Raw genomic sequence first — 26,398 nt, 5'->3', positions numbered from 1 at the left:
TGGGTAATTAATCCACTGATACTACCTCGACGACTGCACCGCCGGTCTAAACACGAGCGCACACATACACACACCTTTCCTATACCATCAACAGACATTGTTAACAACTACACACTCCGTCAACACACAAGAGACACAAAGAGCAACATACAAGCGCACAAAGCAGCCTGATAACTGCCTGAGGAAGCTCCCTGTCTCTAATTAGGACGCTCCATATATGGTAGCAGAAGACAAAAGCCGCCTGGTTCTAGAAATAAAACCTCGGAGATGATAGTCCACGATACATTTTTTTGTGCAATGTGACACTTTTAGTGCTGAAGTAGATGCTAAAATATATTGTCATCCAGATGTAATTAACTTTAATTGACCACAGAATGGAAGAGGAATAGAATGGAGAGCTAGTAACACAACTCTGGTGGAAAAAACAACCTAAAGGTGAATATTGGAGACCAGGTTGACAACAACACTTCAGATCTCATAAGATGACTACACCAACAGTTGGCCATTTGTTTCCAGTATTATTGGTTAAACAAACATATGAACAGCTAAATATTTGTGATGTTAAGACATTGTCTTTACATGTCAATCGAGTGACAATTTCCACAGCCGATGTATACTTTTCACATATCTTTAGTACACATTCAGGAACACATTTCACATATTGCAGTTAGCCTGCTTAATGCTATTCACCATACATTAAGGACTGCTAGCATTAGCCGTTAGCCATTTCACGTGTGCTCAAATGCTCTACAAAACATTTATAACAAACCACTTTGCAGTCAGCTGTTTACTTTACAGTCGTTTGTATAAATTATTTCTACTTTATACTAACCTGTGGTACAGAATAAGGAAGACAATCCACGATGACTTGACGTATATTCACCCTCAGGATTTATTCTTCCTCTGTCGTTTTGTCACCCATTCTATACCACCATCGCTGCTAGCACCCCCTAGTGGACCTTGCGGTATTACACCCAAACGCCAACAATGGAGATTTGGTTATTTTAGACACAAACATATAAAAAATAGTAGGGTGTCTTTTTTTCTTTTACAACTGAATTTTATATGTATGACATGAACTATTACTACTCTTAAATGCTCTAACCATATTTATACATTTTAAACTGTTTTTTTTTTTTAAACCATGTTACCTTATCTTTTATGTTCCTTACAGGTGCAGATATGGCCGATAAGGATAAGGCACCATCATCATAAGCAGCACACAACTGAAGCATTATCTAAGAAGTGTCGGCTTGAGTCATCACACTTGGTCTTAACTGGTTTTATGGAGGTCCCACGAACATCAGTATAATGGTTCCAGTATACGTATGTAATGGTTTCTGTGATGCTACAGTTGCATTCTACTGCACTGAAATGTCAATGACGTCAATACAGGCTATTGGCTAAGATGACATCAGTGGTGCTGTTAAAGACCAGTTGAATATTGCTGCTGGCTGATGTGCAGGTCACATGGGAGGAAACGTCCTTATTGGCTGACTTGTACTGAGATGTAACATAGGCGATTCCTTCCAAATACTCGTCTCCACCTATTGAGATAAACAGAGATAGATGACATAAAATGTGAGTGGTCAAATCTTATTTGTTGTGCTGTAACTAGTTGGTAATGGTAATGAACATGCATCGGATTACAATTGAACGCATCACATAATCAGTTCCCAGTTCCACATGTCCAAAAGGAGTAGGAAGAAGCAAAGCTTATTAAATCCTACCCCTCCATCTGGTACTTTTACAATCAGTAACTGTTACATTTGTTCACTTCCTGCTTTCCTAATATAGTTTAAGTTCAAGAATGTCTTGTGTTTTGAAGGACTGTTTGTCTGCTTCCGCTGTAACACCATGACAACAACATTACAATTCCTTCCATGCCAAAGGATGAAGACAGGAAGAATGGAAGGAATTGGAATTCTAATTCCAATTCCAATTTCAATTCTAATTTCATTTGTTCACTTCCTGCTTTCCTAATATAGTTTAAGTTCAAGAATGTCTTGTGTTTTGAAGGACTGTTTGTCTGCTTCCGCTGTAACACCATGACAACAACATTACAATTCCTCCCATGCCAAAGGATGAAGACAGGAAGAATGGAAGGAATTGGAATTCTAATTCTTTGATCTACTTTCCACGGTCTTGTTTGTCGGTTTCTGATGTTCTCATATTTGCACACATGCTCACCGACTTTGCCACGTTCTGTTCTGTTTCTGTTCTAACTTCCGCCACTGCATCTCATCACATGAGGCTGGGTTACAATCTTACAGATGGAATGAAAGGCAACAACAAATACATACCTATTTTATGTATTTTATAGCTCATTTCATTGTTTTTCTAAATATCATCACCATGTTATTATTATTATCATATACTCCTTTCAGATTAGGGAAAAATATAAACAATGGCAGACATTTCTGATGAATAATTTAGTGATTGTAAGTGACAAATGAGTGTAGTAGATATACAGCATGCGGTAATACCCAAACAGAAGGAAAACCATAGTGGGAAGTCATAGTGAGTTCATACCTGTCTGTGGGTGGAACATCTGGAGAAGTTGCTGTTCTACTTATGAGAGGTCCATCCATGGTGAAAATTGGCAGGTGGAGAAAAAGGTAGCAAAGATGCTGCAAACATGCTTTTTCCCACTCAACACACACACACACACACACACACACACAACCACCTCCAATGCTGAATGAAAAGAGGGAGGTAAACAGTTGCCCCCGCAAAGCGTCTGTCAGAACAGGAACCCGTGCGGCTGCTTGTCAAGTTGTGACAAGTAGAAGGTTGTTCAACAGCAAGAAAAAATGGAGAAATTGTGTGTCTTGCATGTACATCAATAGAGAGATCTTGTTTTACCCACAAAAAAATGTAAATTCTATATATTAACTAATATATGTATATTAACTAATTTAATGCCAAAGACCTACTTATATATGGGCGGCATGATGATCGAGTGGTTAGCACGCAGACCTCACAGCTAGGAGACCAGGGTTCAATTCCACCCTCAGCCATCTCTGTGTGGAGTTTGCATGTTCTCCCCGTGCATGCGTGGGTTTTCTCCGGGTACTCCGGTTTCCTCCCACATTCCAAAAAACATGCTAGGTTAATTAGCGACTCCAAATTGTCCATAGGTAGAATAGTTTAGTTCCAAATGTTGAAAATTTAATTTATATTTGTAAAAAACTTGTTATTTTGGTGTAAAACAACCCTTTTTTGTGTTGTTTATGTTGTGGTATAGTTCCTTAGATATTTGACCTGTCACAAAAGTAAAAAAAAAATGTGTCAAAGTTATGTTTGAAATGTATCTTTTCACAACTTTTTTTTCCCCACCCTTTTCTTGTTAAGAGATTTTCCTGAAACATTCCTATGTCCTAGGCTGCATGGTGTACGAGTGGTTAGTGTGCAGGCCTCACAGCTAGGAGACCTGAGTTCAATTCCACCATCTCTGTGTGGAGTTTGCATGTTCTCCCCGTGCATGCGTGGGTTTTCTCCGGGTACTCCGGTTTCCTCCCACATTCCAAAAACATGCTAGGTTAATTGGCGACTCCAAATTGTCCATAGGTATGAATGTGAGTGTGAATGGTTGTTTGTCTGCCCTGTGCCCTGTGATTGTCTGGCGACCAGTCTAGGGTGTACTTCGCCTCTCGGCCAAAGACAGCTGGGATAGGCTCCAGCACCCTTGCGACCCTTGTGAGGACAAGCGGTAGAAAATGAATGAATGAATATTTTTTTAAATATCAATATTTCTTGATACTACAATATCAAAAACAAGCGTATCATTCACATCAATATAGACTGGATTTGATGCGGAGGTCTCATTTTTCAGGCCCCGCCTGAGTACAAGCTAATTACAACAGCTCTGTGTCTCCTGCAGCTTTTTTAGTGTTTAATAGTGCTTTATTTATGACTTCCTTATTGTTTTGTGCCATACCGACCACTTAAGCAAATGTACAGCTATACATTTTCATCTTATTACGTTCGGAGCTTGCTGCTTGGACCATTGTTGACACTTGGAAGCAGCTGTTAGCAGCTGTTAACATCTGTTAGCATCCCTTTGCTATGTGGAATGATCGGATATCCTCACGGAAATATGGAGGTGGAGAAGCTCCAATCGCGGGAGTGAATGGCGAAAAAGACGGTATAAAGGTCTTCAAAGACGGCATCAAACATGTGACTACCGAGACTACTGAGGTTTAGTCCATATTGCCCAGTCCTAGTAGAAAGAAAAACTTTTTTCTGATGGTACGTTCCATGTTTATGTAGCCACAGAACACAATATTTTGTGTGCCTTGAAAAATATACATTATTGTGTAAAATAGCTGATACTAAAGGGGTTGTTTTTTGAAAAATGTCTAGGATTGAATGAGTTATCATGAAGTTATCACTAGTCAATGACATTTGGCTTTTTAGATAAGAAAAAACATCCTAAATGTATAATGCAATGTAAATGTTTTGCACAAATCGTCATCACCTTTGATGGACTACGGAGATCCAGCTAGTCGATACCTGTAGCATCACAATTAGTGAAAAGGGATCACCTGTGTCCAGTTTCGAATAAAATATCTTTGCTCCAGGGCAAAGTATCTCTTCAGGTCGATGCCAAGTAATTAGAATCTTATGAAACCTCCCACATCGACTCAACTAAATTAGTAGCTAGGAAGGCGGCTGTCGATAGTGCCAACACAGGTGATAAATCCCAAAAAGGAGACCAAATTAAGCTTTTTTCTGCACTGAAGAATGAATGGCAATAGATGAAAATATTACAAATATATATTTTTAAGTGTCTATTTGAATCATTTAACGTATTCAGCCAAATAAGGAAATAAATACTTACTTTTCCTGGTGCTTAGTTAGTTACTTTGCTAATAATTTAAGCTAATATACCCAACAGTGTGTGGGAAAAAAAATATTGTTTTTATTGTATTTATATTACCAAGAAAATATTACAAAATTTATTTTTTTAAGTGTCTATTTGAATCATTTAATATATTCAGCCAAATAAGGAAATAAATAGTTACATTTCCTGGTGATTAATTAGTTACTTTGCTAATAATTTAAGCTAATATACCCAACAGTGTGTGGGGAAAAATATTATTTTTATTATATTTATATTATAGAGAAAATATTACAAAATTTATTTTTTAAGTGTCTATTTGAATCATTTAACGTATTCAGCCAAATAAGGAAATAAATCATTACATTTTCTGGTGATTAGTTACTTTGCTAATAATTTAACATAATATACCCAACAGTGTGTCGGGAAAAATATTATTTTTATTACATTTATATTATAGAGAAAATATTACAAAAGCCAAATAAGGAAATAAATTGTTACATTTCCTGGTGATTAGTTAGTTACTTTGCTAATAATTCAAGCTAATATACCCAACAGTGTGTGGGGAAAAAAATATTATTTTTATTATATTTATATTATAGAGAAAATATTACAAAATGTATTTTTTTAAGTGTCTATTTGAATAATTTAACATATTCAGCCAAATAAGGAAATAAATTGTTACATTTCCTGGTGATTAGTTAGTTACTTTGCTAATAATTTAAGCTAATATGAGCAACAGTGTGTGGGAAAAATATTAGTTTTATTATATTTATATTATAGAGAAAATATTACAAAATGTATTTTTTAAGTGTCTATTTGAATCATTTAACGTATTCAGCCAAATAAGGAAATAAATTGTTACATTTCCTGGTGATTAGTTACTTTGCTAATAATTTAAGCTAAAAAATATTAATTTTATTATATTTATATTACAGAGAAACACAGTGATAGATGAGAAAAAGACAGTATAAAGGTCTTAAAAGACGGCATTAACCATGTTTACCGTGGGGAACATGAGATAGAAGCGCTAACAGTGCTAACCCAGCTAGCTGCAGAGAAACACGGTGATAGATGAGAAGTGAAAAGAAGTTGATAGAATGTACAGAAAGTGTGCAATAATTATTTAAACATAACCCGTGTAGCTGTTTTTCCATCAAGCTCTAAGTGCATGAATTGACATTGTGCCAGATTGTTACAACATTGTCCACTATCAAACATGACCATCACTATGCCAAAAATACCAGCGTTGTTTACAGCCTCAGAGATATCGACCGTCTCCATCAAACCCATGACGGGCTCTCACACGAGAGTCGGCTATGTGGTTCTCTCAACTCAGAAGGAGGCAGGAAGGCATCTGCGTAAATAGAGCAACTACTGAGCATTAATTCTCAGCGGATACATGTTAGGCCTATAAATATCATCCGGTGCAGAGCATATTCAAATGAGCTTGTTTGTTTTAGGTCGCATGACATCAATTGTGCAAACACAGCATATATTTTGACAGGAAGTGAGTATGCCCATATACACCTTTCCAGAATGTAAATATCCATTTTCTTATCAGGTTCTATTTCAATACAGAAAACAGTAATTTGCTTCACAGTGCCACCTAAAATAATCACTCGACACCATGATGTTACGCAGTACACACACAATAAGTAACCTTTAGTTAAAATATTACTTCTATGGAAGTAAATCATCAAGGTAGACACAAAGGTGAAGGTCTTTTTTAAGATAAACAAGTTCATTCATTCATTTATTCATTTTCTACCACTTATCCTCACGAGGGTCGCAGTAGGTGCTGGAGCCTATCCCAGCTGTCTTCAGGCGAGAGGCGGGGTACACCCTGGACCGGTCGCCAGCCAATCACAGGGCACATATAGACAAACAACCATTCACACTCACATTCAGACCTATGGACAATTTGGAGTCGCCAGTTAACCTAGCATGTTTTTGGAATGTGGGAAGAAACCGGAGTACCCGGAGAACATACAAACTCCACACACAGAGATGGCCGAGCGAGGAATTGAACTCGGGTCCCCTAGCTGTGAGGCCTGCGTGTTAACCACTCGTCCGCCATGCAGCCCTTGTTGGTTCAATTTCAATGAGTTAGTGGTGAAATCAGAAACATGACATTAGCTGAGAGGTAATTAGAGTGTAAAGTAACTATAGGGGTGTTAAATCACATCAAGAGGGCTCTAATAATGTTAAAACAATACTTTTAGAAGGTCCGACACAAGTTCAACATGTGTAATGAGGAAAATATTCCATTTATAAAAGCAGATATTCACATATGTGTCCTGGGGGTACGCTGGAGCCTATCCCAGCTGACCTAGGGTAAGAGGCGGGGTACATAATGGCTAATAAAGTAGAACAGAATTTCTACCGCTTTTCCTCACGAGGGTCGCGGGGGATGCTGGAGCCTATCCCAGCTGCGTGGTACACCCTGGACTGGTCGCCAGCCAATCACAGGGCACATATAGACAAACAACCATTCACACTCACATTCATACCTATGGACAATTTGGAGTCACCAATTAACCTAGCATGTTTTTGGAATGTGGGAGGAAACCGGAGTACCCGGAGAAAACCCACGCATGCACGGGGAGAACATGCAAACTCCACACAAGAGATGGGCGAAGGTGGAATTGAACTCGGGTACCCTGACTGTGAGGCATGCGCACTAACCACTCAACCACTGTGCAGCTAAACAAGTTCAAAAACATGTGATCGCCCTATTTTTATAAACGTCTTTCAAAGACAATCACAAAATGATCGGTATCAGCCGATCTCACAACCGAGTTAAAAATTAATTAATTGTGTACTAATTAATTATCATGACTAATTACTTGTTTTTCATAATTAATTTTTTTCTAATTTTTCATAATGTATATAATGTTTTAAGAGCAAGAACTGAACCCCAAGACCAGACCAGGTATGTATGTATGTAATATACAGCTAAAAGTCAGTATTCTATCAGTATTATACCACAATGTGAAAATACATTTTATCAACTCCACAGCAGCATAAACGTCTGCATCAAACTACAGCACTAAATACCCAATTCCAAGCTTATGTGATTGGAAAAAATAATGTGTTTTTTTCCTGCTTGGACCAGTGGTCCCCAATATGTGGCCAGGGGTCTATTATTTATGTAGGTTCTCTGCACGTTCTAAACATATAATTACAAACAAAACAACAGCAAAAATAGAATTTTCCAAGAACAAAAACATTCAGAAAAAGAAAAATAATATTCAGAGAAAAAAAACTATCATAGTCGACATGACACATGTGCTACCCGAGAGCCACATGGGAGAAAAACAAATGGGATGGAGCACTTAAACCAGGTCGCGTGGCTCTTGCGTAACACGTTGTGATGATATTGTGATTGTGAGGTAGATTAGACTTATGCAAGCGTGTGTCCTCACCGTGGTCTCGTCTTCGTGCAACACCTGATCATATCCGCTGAGCGCGACGCAGAAAATGATGGCAGTGACGTCCTCGAAACAGTGGATCCACTTCTTCCTCTCTGACCTCTGACCTCCGACATCAAAGAGCCTGATGGACAGGGAGCAAAATGCAACTTTACACAAACGTACAAGTAATTTAAGCTCAGTTGTTTACCTGCATGGTACTAATACTTTTGTTAGGATGGAAGTTACACAGGGAATTTGAATTGTGGAACTATCTCACATTAGTAGTTTGTATTTATGCATCATTTCATTTTTGGTTCCTATTAATAAAGCAGAAGCGGAACTAATTGTTCCCTGTTTAAGTTTCCCCAGCGTCACATAAACATGCAAGTGTGCTTAAAGCATACAGCATGCAGGTGCTTCTGCAACATCAAAGTAAAGTGGCATCAGTTAATTGAAGAATCAAAGATTAATCGATGATCCAATTAATCAACAAATGTAAATATCACCTGCTATTGCTTTAATTCTCTCAAATATGAATATTGTTTTAACTTCCGTCGTCATCCACGGAATCAGACCTTTTATCTGTGTGTGTTTTAGTGCAAAACAAGATGTTCACAAACATCAGCTTTGACTTTGAACAGCGTTCAATGCCAACTAATGTCAAATCCTTCTCATTTGTCAGAGAGAATTTCCAAGGACTGGCGTCATTTGGCTTTTTCTTTGATGACTTTGTTGCTAGGCAACCGCGTGTTCTCCGAAGTGTAGTCAAGAAAGCACAAAAAACGTAAAAAAAAAATCTAGTATGGACAGCAGACCTATTGCCAGGTGTTTCCTTTCCAGTCAACAAAAACAACAAAAAGTACATTTTCTTCTAGATAAATTGAATATTTTCATATTTATAGCATAAAAGCCCGGTTTACAACTTTCTAAGTATGTGTTTTTAACATTATTAAAGCTGTCTAGACATTAAATAACACCCCTATAGTCACTTTTTACATTCATATTACACAATATAGTATCTATAATCTGCAAAAATAAGCAATTTAAGACAAATAAAATGTGTTTGTGTTGAAATATATGTATATTATGGTTGCAGCAGTTATTATTTATATCATTATTATTATGATGATTATGTTATCATTATTGGTGGTGAGATCATTCTAACCTGCAACCTCTTTTTTTAAGTTTTTTGTCTCGTACTTTGGTACGTGACAAAAAAAACAAAAAAAAAACTCAAACTATATTATGAAAGCAGGAAGTGAACAAATGTAACAGTTACTGATTGTAAAAGTACCAGATGGAGGGGTAGGATTTAATAAGCTCTGCTTCTTCCTACTCCTTTTGGAAATGTGGAACTGTGAACTGATTATGTGATGCATTCAATTGTAATCTGATGCATGTTCAAATGAAATAAAACCATTACCTTTACCATTACCATTACCATTACCATTACCATTACCATTACCAACAAACTCTCCAAATGCTAACAGACCTTCCGGATCCTAAGGTGTTCCCAGGCCAGTTGAGAGACATAGTCTCTCCAATTAGTCCAACCAATTTGATTATTTGATTATTATTTGATTAAAATTCATAAGGCTTATGTATGAAAATCCGTCTATATTGGATACACCAGGCACAATGTTGATGCTAGTGAGTATCAATACTGTGTGTGTGCAAAGTATATGTATACACGCAAGGAATTTGATAGTCAAATTAAATCCGTCTCTAATGTACTCACTAATCCCTATCAGTCGTACCTAAAGTGGAGGTTTTTGAAGGTAAAGTGTGTCTCCACAATCCCCGTAGTCTTCACCCTGGTTCTCAGAATATCCTGCTCTGTCGGCTGGTAGTCTGCAGCACCAATCCGATCTAGGCTGTCAAGGTAGCTGCACAAGAAAGAAGAGACAGATTGTTACCAAGCAGTGAGTTTCATGTATTTAAATGAAAATACTGTTATTTCTAAAGACCATCGTGAATATATGCACCCTTGTGGTCCGAGTAGGTTGGACAGGTGATACCACCCTAATAACCATGATTGGTGGGCAGAGGCCCCAATCCATCGTATCCTAACGATTGTCAATTGACCTGCTTTTGAGGATAAATAGATAAGATACTGCACCGAGTTCTCAGTCTTTCCTGATCTGGCTGATGTGTGTCCCACCTAGTCTTTGAGCATAAATTGACTACACTAAATAAAGAACACGGTTAGGCTCGATTCCCAACTTTTTGTCAGGTTCAAACTCCTGTGACACTTTTAAAAACACTTAAATACAGAAATACAGAAGAGACAGACAACAATATTCAAAGTTACTCGCAGCGAGGAGAGTGAAACCACATGCCCAGTGACATGCCACTCGCTTTCACAGTATTATTATGTAGTATTTTCGTCACGTGATGTCAGGTTCAAACTCCTGTGACACTTTTAAAAACACTTAAATACAGAAGAGACAGACAACAATATTCAAAGTTACTCGCAGCGAGAAGAGTGAAACCACATACCCAGTGACATGCCACTCGCTTTCAGAGTATTATTGTTTAGTATTTTCGTCACCTGATGTCAGGTTCAAACTCCTGTGACACTTTTAAAAACACTTAAATACCAAAATACAGAAGAGACAGACAACAATATTCAAAGTTACTCGCAGCGAGGAGAGTGAAACCACATACCCAGTGACATGCCACTCGCTTTCACAGCATTATTATGTAGTGTTTTCGTCACCTGATGTCAGGTTCAAACTCCTGTGACACTTTTAAAAACACTTAAATACAGAAATACAGAAGAGACAGACAACAATGTTCAAAGTTACTCGCAGCGAGGAGAGTGAAACCACATGCCCAGTGACATGCCACTCGCTTTCACAGTATTATTATTTAGTATTTTCGTCACCTGATGTCAGGTTCAAACTCCTGTGACACTTTTAAAAACACTTAAATACAGAAATACAGAAGAGACAGACAACAATATTCAAAGTTACTCGCACCGAGGAGAGTGAAACCACATACCCAGTGACATGCCACTCGCTTTCACTGTATTATTATGTAGTATTTTCGACACCTGATGTCAGGTTCAAACTCCTGTGACACTTTTAAAAACACTTAAATACCGAAATACAGAAGAGACAGACAACAATATTCAAAGTTACTCGCAGCGAGGAGAGTGAAACCACATACCCAGTGACATGCCACTCGCTTTCACAGTATTATTATGTAGTATTTTCGTCACCTGATGTCAGGTTCAAACTCCTGTGACACTTTTAAAAACACTTAAATACCGAAATACAGAAGAGACAGACAACAATATTCAAAGTTACTCGCACCGAGGAGAGTGAAACCACATACCCAGTGACATGCCGCTCCACTCTGACTATGCAGTTATTCTCTTTTCGGGGGTCTCTACTACATGGTCGTGGAACTCTAAGGGGGGGGCAGTTGCACGAGCTGTATTGGTTTGTCTATGTGTGTGTATATGTGAGAGTGATTACTTTTATTGTTTTATGAGTTCTTATCTTGACACATTCTTGCAGGATTAACATGAGCATATGCAGGGTCGCTGTTGGAGCATCCTGGCACCTCCAGGACCTGGGGCTCTCTGATCAGGGTCACAGGAACATTCCCTCTTCAGCACATTCAAACACTTTCTATTGTCTAAGCAAATGGATATAAGAGTGATAACTAATACTATATTCATTCTAACACTTTTGTTCCGAGGTCCACACCCTAAGACAAAAATCTAGGTCAACCCACGAAGTCTCATCGAATTCCATCCCGATCATCCTTGAAGACCACAGCAGAGCCTCTGTCTGCTGCTTACATATAGAATTATTTATATTGTAATTGCCCTGAGATGACAGATAGTTACACGGGAAGATGGATGACAATGTACCCACGCACATCCATCTGGTGCCATGGGTGTGAAGCTTTTATTCATAGTTGACAAAGTGACTTACCTCCACAAGATAAAAGATGACGAATTGGATGATGAACAGGAAGTGGTTAGTCTACAGCTACACACGTCTACAGCTTCAGTGCTTATCGATTTGTACAGAGAGGAATATGGTTTAGATTTCGTAGAGCTTCGTAAGAGCAAGGAGGGTTGGAGAGAAACTGAATGAAAGAAAGCTCTAAGATAATATTCTGATTTCATTTTGCAAAATGCACACAAAGTTAACCCAACCCAATATTGTTTTTTAATGCACAAGATTAGACACATGCAATCCAGAAAATAAGTAAATGTCACAAAAAAATGGGCTAATAAATTGACAAACAAAGACTACGGATTTCAGAAAATATTCAGAAATGATACAGCACTCTACAAGAAGCAATGAAGTCTGTAAAATTAAATCATTAAAAATGAAAACAAATCAAAAATTGTTAACTATAATGATGAAAATGGTAATATTAATGATGATTATAATGATGGTAATAATGATAAAGATTATAACAATAATGATAATAATAATAATAATAATATTACAATGATAATAATAACAGGGGAAAACAAGACAGTGGCATGAACATGATTATATCTTGCAAAAAGGGGTCGGCATTTATAAGCTTTTGCTTCAGCCTACTCCTTTTGGGCTTGTTATCAGATAGTTGAATACAAATGTAAATAATAGAAAGTTATATTTTGATTGATGTAAGAAATGCACTGTAATGTTTCATATATTTGCCCAAATAAAGGGAAAAAAAAACCTGTTTATTTACATACATCAATGGACAATTTTGCCCAGAAATTGAGAAATTGAACTTTTCTAATGGAGTGCCTCTGCACACAAAATTGTCAACAAACTATAATGCTATGCTTGTGATTAGATGCCATTTTAACTGCATATGGAAGATATTTTTTATGACTAGCTTATTTTGTTTACACAGACACGGGACACAAACAGGACGGCCACTGAAGTTTTTTTTTCTTTCTCCATAATTATTAGCACCCCTGGTTAAGATGTATTCTTTGGCTTCTAATAAATGATCTTTTTTTCTGAAAAAACGATAGTAACCTATTGAAAATTTGAGAAAAATGTAACCTTACACTCGAGTGCATTTTAAGAAAATCAAACTCCACACAGAGATGGCCGAGGGTGGAATTGAACTCGTGTTTCCTAGCTGTGAGGCCTGCACTTTAACCGCTTTTTTTTTTGCCTGTTTGTCATGTTGTCCTCTTGTATGGGTCGTTGCTGCTCTCTTTTTAGGTCAATTTGATTGGCCGGCTACTCTTGGGAAGGTTCACCACTGTTCCATATATGTATTTGCCATTTGTGGATAATGGCTCTCACTGTGGTTTGCTGGAGTCCGTAAGCTTTAGAAATGGCATTGGAACGGACGGGGAGAACATGCAAACTCTACACAGAGATGGCCGAGGGTGGAATTGAACCCTGGTCTCGTAGCTGTGAGGTCTGCGCGCTAACCACTAGACCACCGTGCAGCCCTTCAATACAAATATCAATCGAAATATAAATGTATATTAAGAAGTACCATGGGTATTTTCTCACATTCATACCTATGGACAATTTGGAGTCGGCAATTAACCTAGCATGTTTTTGGAATGTGGGAACCGGAGTACCCGGAGAAAACCCACAAATGCACGGGGGGAACATGCAAACTCCACACAGAGATGGCCGAGGGTGGAATTGAACCCTGGTCTCCTAGCTGTGAGGTCTGCGCGCTAACCACTCGACCACCGTGCAACCCGCGATTGTGTTTTGATCTGACAAATCTTAAATAGGTTTGATCGAATGTCGAATTACATTAACATCAACTGACGAGTGATGCTGGGAACACAAGTATGTGTAGGATTGCAAGGTTTCTAGGGTGTGTCAACCACGTAAAGTGCGATTCCAATCCGACCCTGCAGCCTGAACGTAATGTATTTAGTACTATTTCCGTTGACTCGGTTCAAACAAAGGGTGCTATCTACTAAGATGGAATTCTACGGTAATTTAATTTGAAATCAGCCTCACTCTTCTAATAATTTAGACGAAGAAGCCATGTATATATCGTGAGTAAGTGATAAGTGTGTTGCTGCCTTTATTGAAGAATCAGCAAGAATTCATCACATGATGGTGGTCCGGGGTCTACATCTGCCTATTCAACAGCACAAAAGGGAAGGATGCCATACATGTACATAATCATATGTGCATTGTGGTAAATAGGCCAACATGCTGCCATTTGTAAAAAGAGGAAGATGGGGGCTTCAGGCAGTGCTCTCAGAATAGAACCTTCTGCTTTCTGCGATGTACGCTACTTATGTACATTCTCCGTGCAGGACCTTCCAAATTCAAGTCGAACCTTTACTAAGTAAACATTATTTAAAGCACAGATGACATAAGATGTGATGATAAATGATAGATGTTAACCTATCTGTGATCAGATGAATCACACACACACACACACACACACACACACACACATATAGGCTCCACGGGCAGCGACAGGAAGTTTGCATCAATCTTTAATGTGACATTTAACACACACACATTGTGTGCTTGTGAACACACGTTCATGTGGATGTGGACTCACACAAAGTGTGGATGTTTTTATAAATGTATGTAATTGTTCTTCAAGACATGTAAATTCATAAATATTCATTCCCTGGAGAAAACCCACGCACGCACGGGGAGAACATGCAAACTCCACACAGAGATGGCCGAGGGTGGAATTGAACTCAGGTCTCCTAGATGTGTGGCCTCTGCGCTAACCACTCATCCACAGTGCAGCCCCGACATGTAAATATAATAAACATAAATACCTCTTTGCGTTCAATATAGTCATTCAATTTAATTTTTATGTCATATTATTTATTCCCTGTAATTTACTGTAATTTTATGCTGCCCTCATATTGCTTTGTTTTACTTTCCAGTGAAGCTGAAGTTCTATTCATTTATTCATGTGGTTTGTACACAATGATGCCACTCCCTGCAAGCACAGCCCAGTGTTCATGATGTTCCTGTGAGACTACAAGTCATCTTCAAATGTCATAGCTGATTTGCTTCAGTACATCAGGGGCCTTGCAAGAGGCACCTGTGGCCACCAGAGGGCCACCAAGAGCATTTAAAACCATCTTATAGAAACATCACCAGGGAGGATGTATTGGAAGGTTGATTGCATGACAGCTCAATCCTTCTATGGCAGGAAATGAAGCTCACTAGTTGGCTAGTAGCTACCTAGGCACCTAGCCTAGGGTGTGTTAGTTTCATTCATTCATTCATTTTCTACCGCTTTTCCTCACGAGGGTCGCATGGGAGGCGGGGTACACCCTGGACTGGTCACCAGCCAATCACAGGGCACATATAGACAAACAACCATTCACACTCACATTCATACCTATGGACAATTTGGAGTCGCTAATTAACCTAGCATGTTTTTGGAATGTGGGAGGAAACCGGAGTACCCGGAGAAAACCCACGCATGCACGGGGAGAACATGCAAACTCCACACAGAGATGGCCGAGGGTGGAACTGAACCCTGGTCTCCTAGCTGTGAGGTCTGCACGCTAACCACTCGACCGCCGTGCAGCCATGTAACATTCAATATATAGACATAGTACCAGCTGACTTCGGGCAAGAGACTCTGGACTGGTCGCCAGCCAATCACAGGGCACATATAGACAAACAACCATTCACACTCACATTCATACCTATGGACAATTTGGAGTCGCCAATTAACCTAGCATGTTTTTGGAATGTGGGAGGAAACCGGAGTACCCGGAGAAAACCCACGCATGCACGGGGATGCACAGAGATGGCCGAGGGTGGAACTGAACCATGGTCTCCTGCGCGCTAACCACTCGACCGCCGTGCAGCCAGGTAACATTCAATATATATATATAACATTCAATATATAGACATAGTACTTTATATGTCAAATCCTCATGAGGGTTGTGGGGGTATGCTGGAGCCTATCCCAGCTGACTTCGAGCAAGAGACCCTGGACTGGTCGCCAGCCAATCACAGGGCACATATAGACAAACAACCATTCACACTCATATTCATACCTATAGACAATTGGTTTCTAAGGCTATATAGACATGGTATACACCAAAAGAAAGGTTAGATTCTCGTCTTTCATGAGAAAAAAAACTCTTATTCTATTTTAATTGAACATAGACAAGCAATTTTTATAGACAAGCAACGTAAACAAGCACTACCATAAACCAGAAAGGCCATTTTCTCATAGTAAGTTATTTAAATTTATGTCCACGACGCACACCAATGCACTCCCAATTATTTTGAGTATAATATTTTTGTTATGAAATGTTATCATTACACGTGGTGTACTGCGTCGAAGGAAATACTCCAACCATCACATCCAATCCATACTTTTTCCCTACATGTCACCGCATGTAATTTGACAAGATCTATGGTGCGCAGTTAAACAAGACCAACACACACACACAAACATGGCACTTAACGGAAATGGCTCTCCCCTCCCCCGCTTCGTTTGCTATGTTTTCTCCTGCTGTCTCCATCTCCACCCACACTCAGGCACTCAGCATAAATCAGACCCGGTACTGGTAATGGTGATTGACTGTGTGCCGTAATAGCTTGTGTATGATCACATTGAGAAAATGACTAATAATTAATGTTTGGTGTGTGTGTGTGTGTGTGTGTGTGTTGGGCGTTCACTGTGAAAACATCAAGGGGGGGGGTGTCAAAGGGATATATTTTTTCTGTACTTGAAACTGTATATTGTTTTCAAAAAATCAAGCGGGCAGATGTGTTGGCGTTGGTCATGGAACATCAACATTCACATTAGAGGAGCGCAAACGGGAAGAGTTCCAGGAACTCCACCAAAACGTCAATGAAATTCGAAATACGTTGGTGTTCAAATCACACCCACGGCGACTCATAAAAGGTAATTACCAAATATAAACTAATTGTGCGGTGCTTTGATTTGGTATGAGTAATAAAATAGAGTTGTTGACTGAATTATGGTGCAAAATTCCTACAAGTATGAGGGGGCGTATAAAGGGAGAAAAGTTCCAAGGGCTGTTGATTGACAAGGGCCCCAACAAATAGAAATATGCTGACAACAGCTGCCCACAAGGGGGGGGTCCCCAGTAGGTCTTCTTTAACAAAATTCCAGCCGGTGCCCCTGCTTCCAAGCATCTAATCATTCTTCTTGTATGGAATTGACTGTTGGTTCATCACATCTTGGAAGAATTTAGGGCAAACTGGAGTGGACTACTGTGCATACCTATTCCATTTTCAATGACGTTCTCAAGGCCGGAGCCTATACCAGGTGACCTCAAAAACAGCCTCAAAATTGTCGTGCAAATTTTGATGGACTGCTCAGGTTTTCAGATTCATCTCTGTACGTGTTAGCAAATTTCTTCTTATACTTCTGTTCATGAAGTCTACATTCATTCATTATTGCTTATCCTCACAAGGGTTGCTGGAGCCTATCCCAGCTGTCTCCGGGCGAGAGGTGGGGTACACCCTGTACTGGTCATTTGATTACAAAAAGCTAATAGAATAGTACACTAAACGAGGTTCCACTGTACTCATGACAGAAGGTGATTACACCAGTGATTAATCATGATTAATCATTACAGAATATATCAAATTCTTTATTCATTCATTTTCTACTGCTTTTTCCTCACGAGGGTCGCGGGGGTTCTGGAGCCTATCCCAGCTGTCTTCGGGTGAGAGGCGGGGTACACCCAACCAATCACAGGGCACATATAGACAAACAACCATTCACACTCACATTCATACCTATGGACAATTTGGAGTCACCAATTAACCTAGCATGTTTTTGGAATGTGGGAGGAAACCGGAGTGCCCGGAAACTCCACACAGAGATGGCCAAGGGTGGAATTGAACTCGGGTCTCCTCAATGTGTGGCCTGCGCGCTAACCACTCCTCCACCATGCAGCCCCGACATGGAAATATCATTCATTCATTCATTTTCTACCGCTTTTTCCTCACGAGGGGTGCGGGGGTGCTGGAGCCTATCCCAGCTGTTTTCGGGTAAGAGGCGGGGTACACCCTGGACTGGTCGCCAGCCAATCACAGGGCACATATAGACAAACAACCATTCACACTCACATTCATACCTATGGACAATTTGGAGTCGCCAATTAACCTAGCATGTTTTTGGAATGTGGGAGGAAACCGGAGTACCCGGAGAAAACCCACACATGCACGGGGAGAACATGCAAACTCCACACAGAGTAGGCCGAGGGTGGAATTGAACTCGGGTCTCCTAGCAGTGAGGTCTGCGCGCTAACCACTCGGTCACCGTGCAGCCAGTGATCGTGTTTTGATCTGACAAATCTTAAATAGGTTTGATCGAATGTAGAAATACATTAAGATCAACTGACGAGTGATGCTGGGAACACAGGTATGTGTTGGATTGCAAGGTTTCTAGGGTGTGTCAAGCACGTAAAGTGCAATTCCAATCCGACCCTGGACTGGTCGCCAGCCAATCACAGGGCACATATAGACAAACAACCATTCACACTCACATTCATACCTATGGACAATTTGGAGTCGCCAATTAACCTAGCATGTTTTTGGAATGTGGGAGGAAACCGGAGTACCCGGAAACTCCACACAGAGATGGCCGAGGGTGGAATTGAACTCGGGTGTCCTAGATGTGAGGTCTGCACGCTAACCACTCGACCACCGTGCAGCCCCATGAAATGAACAGTAAATAGTGTGACATCTTCGCTCTGCAGTTTGTTGTTGTGAGGCCAACATTCTAACCAATCTCTCTGCATTACTGGAACTATTTTTTTTGTTGTTGACATGTTCATGTTTCTCTGTAAGAACCGGGTAAGTGGTACATGATTTATTCGAGCATGGCTATTTCTGAAATTGTTGTAAAAATACATACTACTGCGCTGAATCGTTGAGCTGGTACTCCCGTGCACGGCTGAAGCATTCCTGGATCCCTGAGTCAGACCAGAGACGCATCATGGCGGATAGCAGTTCAGCGGAGTAAGGCTCTGTGTCCTCCATACGACTAACCACATCACACACCATCTTGGCATCCGCCTAGAGGGAGACAGAGGAAGGGAGAGTAATGTCATATGAAGGTCTGATGAGGATCTGCCAATATCAAAAGGTGCATATCATCTTCGGGGGCAAGAAGTTAACACGGTCTTTTGGAGTCATGGAGTCATTTTCTTTTTCCATCTAGTGTAATTTGCTTTACAGCCACTGTGAGTTTGTACTTGTTAACCGACAGGCTCAGAAGCTTAAATCCAAGTCATTGAATGTGCGTTGCTGACAAAACCCATCATGTCTTGAAATAAACAATGCCGGATCATTTTAGTGTTAAGCCAGGTTTGTACAAGCAGACACTGGAGCTAATACAACATGAGGGCTGTACAGACTCGTACGCCAGGTTTACACTCCTCAAGACCACCTTCAAGTAGGTCTGTTCTTAAGATAGCACTTGAGGAGTTTGTCAATTGCAGATCCGAAGTAGCAAAGGGTTGTGGTATTAAGTATTATACCATCTGCATTACTTAGTGTATTCTCACATCTCACTGCAGCTTCCATTTTCAAAATAATCTGTTGCAAAAAAAAGCAACAAAAAAAACAAAATAATCTGTTGCAAACACTAAAATAATAATAAATAAAATAAAGTAAAATAAAATAAAATAAAATAAAGTAAAATAAAATAAAATAAAATAAAATAAAATAAAATAAAATAAAATGTTAATTGGCGACTCCAAATTGTGAATGGTTGAGTGTGAATGGTTGTTTGTCTATATGTGCCCTGTGATTGGCTGGCGACCAGTCCAGGGTGTACCCCGCCTCTCGTCCAAAGACAGCTGGGATAGGCTCCAGCACCCCCCGCGACCCTCGTGAGGAAAAGTGGTAGAAAATGAATGAATGAATGAATTAATGAAAATAAAATAGAATAAAATATTAATTGGCGACTCCAAATTGTCCATAGGTATGAATGTGAGTGTGAATGGTTGTTTGTCTATATGTGCCCTGTGATTGGCTGGCCACCAGTCCAGGGTGTACCCCGCCTCTCGCCCGAAGACAGCTAGGATAGGCTCCAGCACCCCCGCGACCCTCGTGAGAAAAAAGCAGTAGAAAATGAATGAATGAAACTAAACTAAAATAAAATAAACAGAGAAAACAACTATAATTTTACATGCAGAAAAAAAATGCAAACTAATCATAATAGATGGAATTTATCATTAACGCGGACTTCTTATAGACCCAGGCGAGATCAAATTCCATAGTTTTTCAGACATTCTTTCTCAAATTGCTTTCATTCGTAATTTTCTTTGGCCCCATGGTGGGCTATTTAACAGTCACACTCAAAAAAGTGAGTCAGCAACACTTTAGGTGCTTTGTTTGTTGGCATTAGATTTCACTTCAGAACAAAGCACAAGGCAAACATCTGTTATGTTCAATGTTGTGTTTAAACCAAGGCACAATTATGGCAAAAATTTTGTGTGAAAACCGAGTCATACAAAAATTGTGGCATACGGAAACTATGGTTTGAGTGTTTCATATTTGATGTGCACAGTCATGCCTTGTCATAACTGTCAAATTGATAATCGTCCATCACTTCTTTACCTTGGCCTGTTATTTCCTCCCGTAAATAACTCTTAAGTAGTAACGCATCTCCACTTGTCGTCCAGATGTCCTTTAGCCATTAATCATCTCTCCATCACAAACATCATCTCGGCTTTTGTGTAGTTCTTCCCGCCTTTATCTGCATGCATAACTTTTCCGTGTTGTATTTGCTCTGCTGGTCTTTAATCTCTTGATGTCTCGAGTTGTCCTCTTGTTTTGCCATTATGTCTTTGCATGTCCTTTCCTTCACTTTTCGACTTTTTTTGTCATTCATCAAATGTCACAGCAAATTTGTGTCATATTATTCACTGGTTTTCCAGGATGGAAACAATAAGTACAATAAGTAAATTACAATAAGTAAATTTAATCATGGACTTTATCTACTTTTAAGAAAAAAATGTCATTTAAAAAAAATCTGTCATTAAAAATAAAAATAAAAATAAAAATAAAAATAAAAATAAAAATAAAAATAAAAATAAAAATAAAAATAAAAATAAAAATAAAAATAAAAATAAATAAAATAATAATAAAAATAAAAATAAAATTAAAGTAAAATTTTAAGAGCTAGCCTGGCAGAAAAGTAATTAATTGCTGCCTTAATCTTCTTCAGGGTAGGAACTTGAACAGCCTCACAATTCCTTCATCACACACTTAGTCAGCCTCTTTCGTTGACTCTCTCAGTTGTCACTTCAGTTCTTAGCTTGTTCTGTCCATCACGCAGTAGTCCAGCCTTTCGACACTCGTTGGTGATCGTGGAATTTTTGACACTTCTTCACACTGTCAGGATCCACTTGCAGACTTCAGCAAAACTGGATTTCTTTTAACTTGAAAGCATCATCAAATGCAAGACACCGAATTAACAATTACCGTCATCAATATCGTCATCTTCTTTCTGTTCTGTCTCAACTTTACGTCCCCCTTGTTCAACATCCACTCGGAAAAAAATATTTGAAAATACTGTAGGAAAAGCACTGAAACTGTTGTTGTGAAGTATGATTCACTGTTTAACAGATGCCTTAGGTTAAGTTTACTGGATATAATGGAGATGCCTATGACCTCTGGGTTGGAAATTTTCTAGCATATAAAGACACTCCTACGTCCCTGTATATTAGTGTAATGTTTCTTAACGTCAACTGGTGGTAAACAAGGTACTATGAGAAGCTAAACAACCCACACCAGTCAATGCTAATTCAAAATAAACCGTGACTGTGTGAGAACATCGTGTCTTGAAATAAAGTGTTACCTTGGTTTTCAAATGCTCTTGCTTTTAGGGGATTCAGTTGCGGTATTTGTATTTGTTTATTGTGCTGCCAAACAATCTGTTTGCCCACGTATCATGATCTGGAATCAATTGTCCAAACAAAGCATCCCTGCAATGGTGACTCAGTCTCTATGAAGAATGGGTAGCGGTTCTTTTGGAGTTGGGATACTAAAGACAGATTCCAGACAAAGAAATCTGAAATCATTTTTAGTATATGAGATGGGTTATTTTTTTCAGAGAACATACACAGAACGATGAACTGGGACACTAAAGACAGATTCCAGACAGGGAAATCTGTAATCATCTTTAGTATATGAGATGGGTTATTTTATCAGGGAAGATACACAGAACGATGAACTGGGACACTAAAGACAGATTCCAGACAGGGAAATCTGAAATCATTTTTAGTATATGAGATGGGTTATTTTTTCAGAGAACATACACAGAACGATGAACTGGGACACTAAAGACAGATTCCAGACAGGGAAATCTGTAATCATCTTTAGTATATGAGATGGGTTATTTTTTCAGAGAACATACACAGAACGATGAACTGGTACACTAAAGACAGATTCCAGACAGGGAAATCTGAAATCATTTTTAGTATATGAGATGGGTTATTTTTTCAGAGAACATACACAGAACGATGAACTGGTACACTAAAGACAGATTCCAGACAGGGAAATCTGAAATCATTTTTAGTATACGAGATGGGTTATTTTTTCAGAGAACATACACAGAACGATGAACTGGGACACTAAAGACAGATTCCAGACAGGGAAATCTGTAATCATCTTTAGTATATGAGATGGGTTATTTTATCAGGGAAGATACACAGAACGATGAACTGGGACACTAAAGACAGATTCCAGACAGGGAAATCTGAAATCATTTTTAGTATATGAGATGGGTTATTTTTTCAGAGAACATACACAGAACGATGAACTGGGACACTAAAGACAGATTCCAGACAGGGAAATCTGTAATCATCTTTAGTATATGAGATGGGTTATTTTTTCAGAGAACATACACAGAACGATGAACTGGTACACTAAAGACAGATTCCAGACAGGGAAATCTGAAATCATTTTTAGTATATGAGATGGGTTATTTTTTCAGAGAACATACACAGAACGATGAACTGGGACACTAAAGACAGATTCCAGACAGGGAAATCTGTAATCATCTTTAGTATATGAGATGGGTTATTTTTTCAGAGAACATACACAGAACGATGAACTGGGACACTAAAGACAGATTCCAGACAGTGAAATCTGAAATCATTTTTAGTATATGAGATGGGTTATTTTTTCAGAGAACATACACAGAACGATGAACTGGGACACTAAAGACAGATTCCAGACAGGGAAATCTGTAATCATCTTTAGTATATGAGATGGGTTATTTTTTCAGAGAACATACACAGAACGATGAACTGGGACACTAAAGACAGATTCCAGACAGGGAAATCTGAAATCACTTTTAGTATATTAGATGGGTTATTTGTTTAAAGAACATACACAGAACGATGAACAACTCCGGAACTGTCTCCTTTTCTCCCTCCCAATAAAGCACTGTTTGCCTTGGTGCTGATGATTAGACACATTTTGACAAATCCTAATGAATTTTAGGCAAAAGTAGTAATGTTAAGGTTCCCATTTAACACAAGTTTCATTTGTTATGTCATGGGTCGAGCACCGCAGTTCTTCACCCCCCCCAAAAAATAACAGTGATAGCAGTTTTGTGGTTGAATATGGCCTTAAACTAGTATGATATCTGGGGCGCACTTTTGTCCCTGTTATGTGGTCCGAACTTAAACCACATCTACAAAGAGACTCTTTAAGCTGCCGAGGCCTCCATGACACCTTGTCCTTTTTCAATAACGCTGTAAAGCTTCTGACCTCTTCCACTGGGAAACAATCCAACTGGAACGGATTTGATTTGAGATAAATGTTTTTTTTTTTCAGCACATAAAGTTGAGCTTGAGCTTCCTCCTAGTGATTGATACTCTCTGCACTGCACACCTCAACGGTCACACACAGCGCCCCGATAAGGAGAGAGAACAAGTGTGTGCATCTGTATGTGTGCATGTGAAAGAGGGTCAGTGCAAAAATGAAACACAGTCTGTTTTCTATTTGTGTGTGTGTATTTCCACTTTAAAGTGCCGGGGCAGTGGGCCACAGACACACACACACACTTACAAGCACCAAGCAGACAAAGGGAACCATCTAAACATCATTTTGTTCAGGTTCATTGTGTGTGTGTTTGTGTTTTTTTTTTTTTGTTGTGCAACCATCTTTGTTTTACATTCATTTGCTTTCTCTCTCACTCTCTCGGACACAAAGACGGCAGTATATGAGTGTACACCCCCCCCCCCCCCCACACACACACAAAGACACAATGCAACCTAACTAGCCCAAATACCAAACCATGACTTGATACATCTTTATCTGATCCAATCCCATCCATGTCTCAAAAGACATCTCACTCTGTTCTTTACTAATCTGCAGTAGAACATGGTTACGTTTCAGCAATTTTTTTTGGGATAGGGATAGGCTCCAGCACCCTTTGCGACCCTCGTGAGGATAGGCGGTAGAAAATGAATGAATGAAATAATATAAGCAGCCACACTATGCCACAACATAAACACAAAAATTGTGATTTTACATGAAAAAAAACAACACCATTAACTACTTGCTATGCTGGAGCCTATCCCAGCTGTCTTCGAGAGAGAGGCGGGGTACACCCTGGACTGGTCGCCAGCCAATCACAGGGCACATATAGACAAACAACCATTCACACTCACATTCATACCTATGGACAATTTGGAGTCGCTAATTAACCTAGCATGTTTTTGGAATGTGGGAGGAAACCGGAGTACCCGGAGAAAACCCACGCATGCACGGGGAGAACATGCAAACTCCACACAGAGATGGCCGAGGGTGGAATTGAACCCTGGTCGGACCGAGTGGTTAGCGCACAGGCCTCACAGCTAGGAGACCCGAGTTCAATTCCACCCTCATGTTTGCATGAGGGTGTACAGCTGGGATAGGCTCCAGCACCCCCCACCCCTTGATTTGGCTCCACTGTGAGTTACTGAGCTGAAACACAATTGAATTTAAGAAGTAACTCATGGCAAAACAGGAAGGTGATGTCCGTGTTAATCTCACTGCCACAATGTGTCTTTGGGAACAATCACATCAAGAATCACGTCTTCAATGAACGTAAAAGTTCCTCTTTCATTCGCAAGCTTCCGAGTTTTCGCTTAACACCGAAAGTTGATATGATCAAGATCGGTGCACTTCAGTGCCCTTCTCTTGCATGTGATTGCTGATTGCCAGTTACTAATGATAACCGCCACCTTTCTTCATAGAAAACAAAACAGAAAGAACGACTCAAAGTGAGCCCAGCCCATGAAGTTAAGAAAGTTGTGTACAAATGTTTACAATGACATTATGGCAGAAAGAAACAGGAAGAAACATGGATGAAAAACACAACAGTTGCTTTTAAAAGAAAGCAACTGAGCATGCCCACAACAGTAATGCATAAAAATAAGCAATGTATCATTGCGATTGTGTACAAATATGATATCTTGGAGAACAAAAAAATACAATAAACAGTCTCACTGTCTCTTTTTTTCTCTCCCATCCTTCCTCTTTTCTATTTTTGGATTTGTGTTCACTCTTCCCATCATCTCTTTCATCCCTCTTGACAACTGAACCGTCTTTCTGTCAAGTCTAACCTTTACATCCTGACACGCTGTGACTGTAATCATATCACCAGCAAACAATCCAAAGGAAAACACTTTATTATTTCTCATAACCATCTTTTTCCCCCTGCCACACCCTCTTTACTCTGCCTCTATTTTTCACTGTCTCAACTATCATCATCTCTCTCTCTCTCTCTCCTACTCCTCCGCATCATGTGACTCTCAGATGCAGTTGCCATGGTGACCATGCTCATCCCCCAGGAATGCAATCTTGACTGTTTAGCTCTCTCTTGTGCCCTTCCCATCTATTCTGCAGCACCCTCCGTGTTTCCTTCACAATTATTATCCTTACTCTCATTTTTTTTGGCTAGCACTGTACTACAATGTACAGTATAAAGATGAATTTAAATAAAGATATTTTCATTCCGAATCTTGTCAAATATCCTTGACTTGTGTCTCGTCTCCTACAGTCCCTCCTTCTGTAGCAACTGCTAACTACTGAAAGTAATGAAATATTTAATTGCGGTTCCGGCCCTCCTATGGCCTGCCCTGTGGAGCATTGACACACAGATGCATTGACACACACACACACACACACACACACATCGGAGCTCCCGT

The 26,398-nt window shown here is 39.4% G+C and overlaps 1 protein-coding gene across 1 annotated transcript in view; it reads right to left on the bottom strand.

Annotated features, from left to right (window-relative positions):
- The window catches only part of LOC131130900 (guanine nucleotide-binding protein G(o) subunit alpha), a 95,500-nt gene that overhangs the window by 4,271 nt on the left and 64,831 nt on the right, over positions 1 to 26,398 (bottom strand). The window contains exons 4-6 of the mRNA XM_058075015.2: positions 19,102 to 19,262; positions 10,017 to 10,145; positions 8,272 to 8,401 (exon numbers count right to left, since the gene is read on the bottom strand). Of these exons, the coding sequence (XP_057930998.1) occupies positions 8,272 to 8,401; positions 10,017 to 10,145; positions 19,102 to 19,262 (420 nt within the window). The remainder of the gene's footprint in view (positions 1 to 8,271; positions 8,402 to 10,016; positions 10,146 to 19,101; positions 19,263 to 26,398) is intronic.

The sequence above is a fragment of the Doryrhamphus excisus genome, linkage group LG1 (genome assembly GCF_037039965.1).
Source record: "Doryrhamphus excisus strain RoL-2023G ecotype Guam linkage group LG1, RoL_Dexc_Guam_v1.1, whole genome shotgun sequence".
NCBI classification, from domain to species: Eukaryota; Metazoa; Chordata; class Actinopteri; order Syngnathiformes; family Syngnathidae; genus Doryrhamphus; species Doryrhamphus excisus.
The sequence above is the reverse complement of the archived record's forward strand: the minus strand, read 5'-3'. Positions and strand labels throughout refer to the sequence as shown.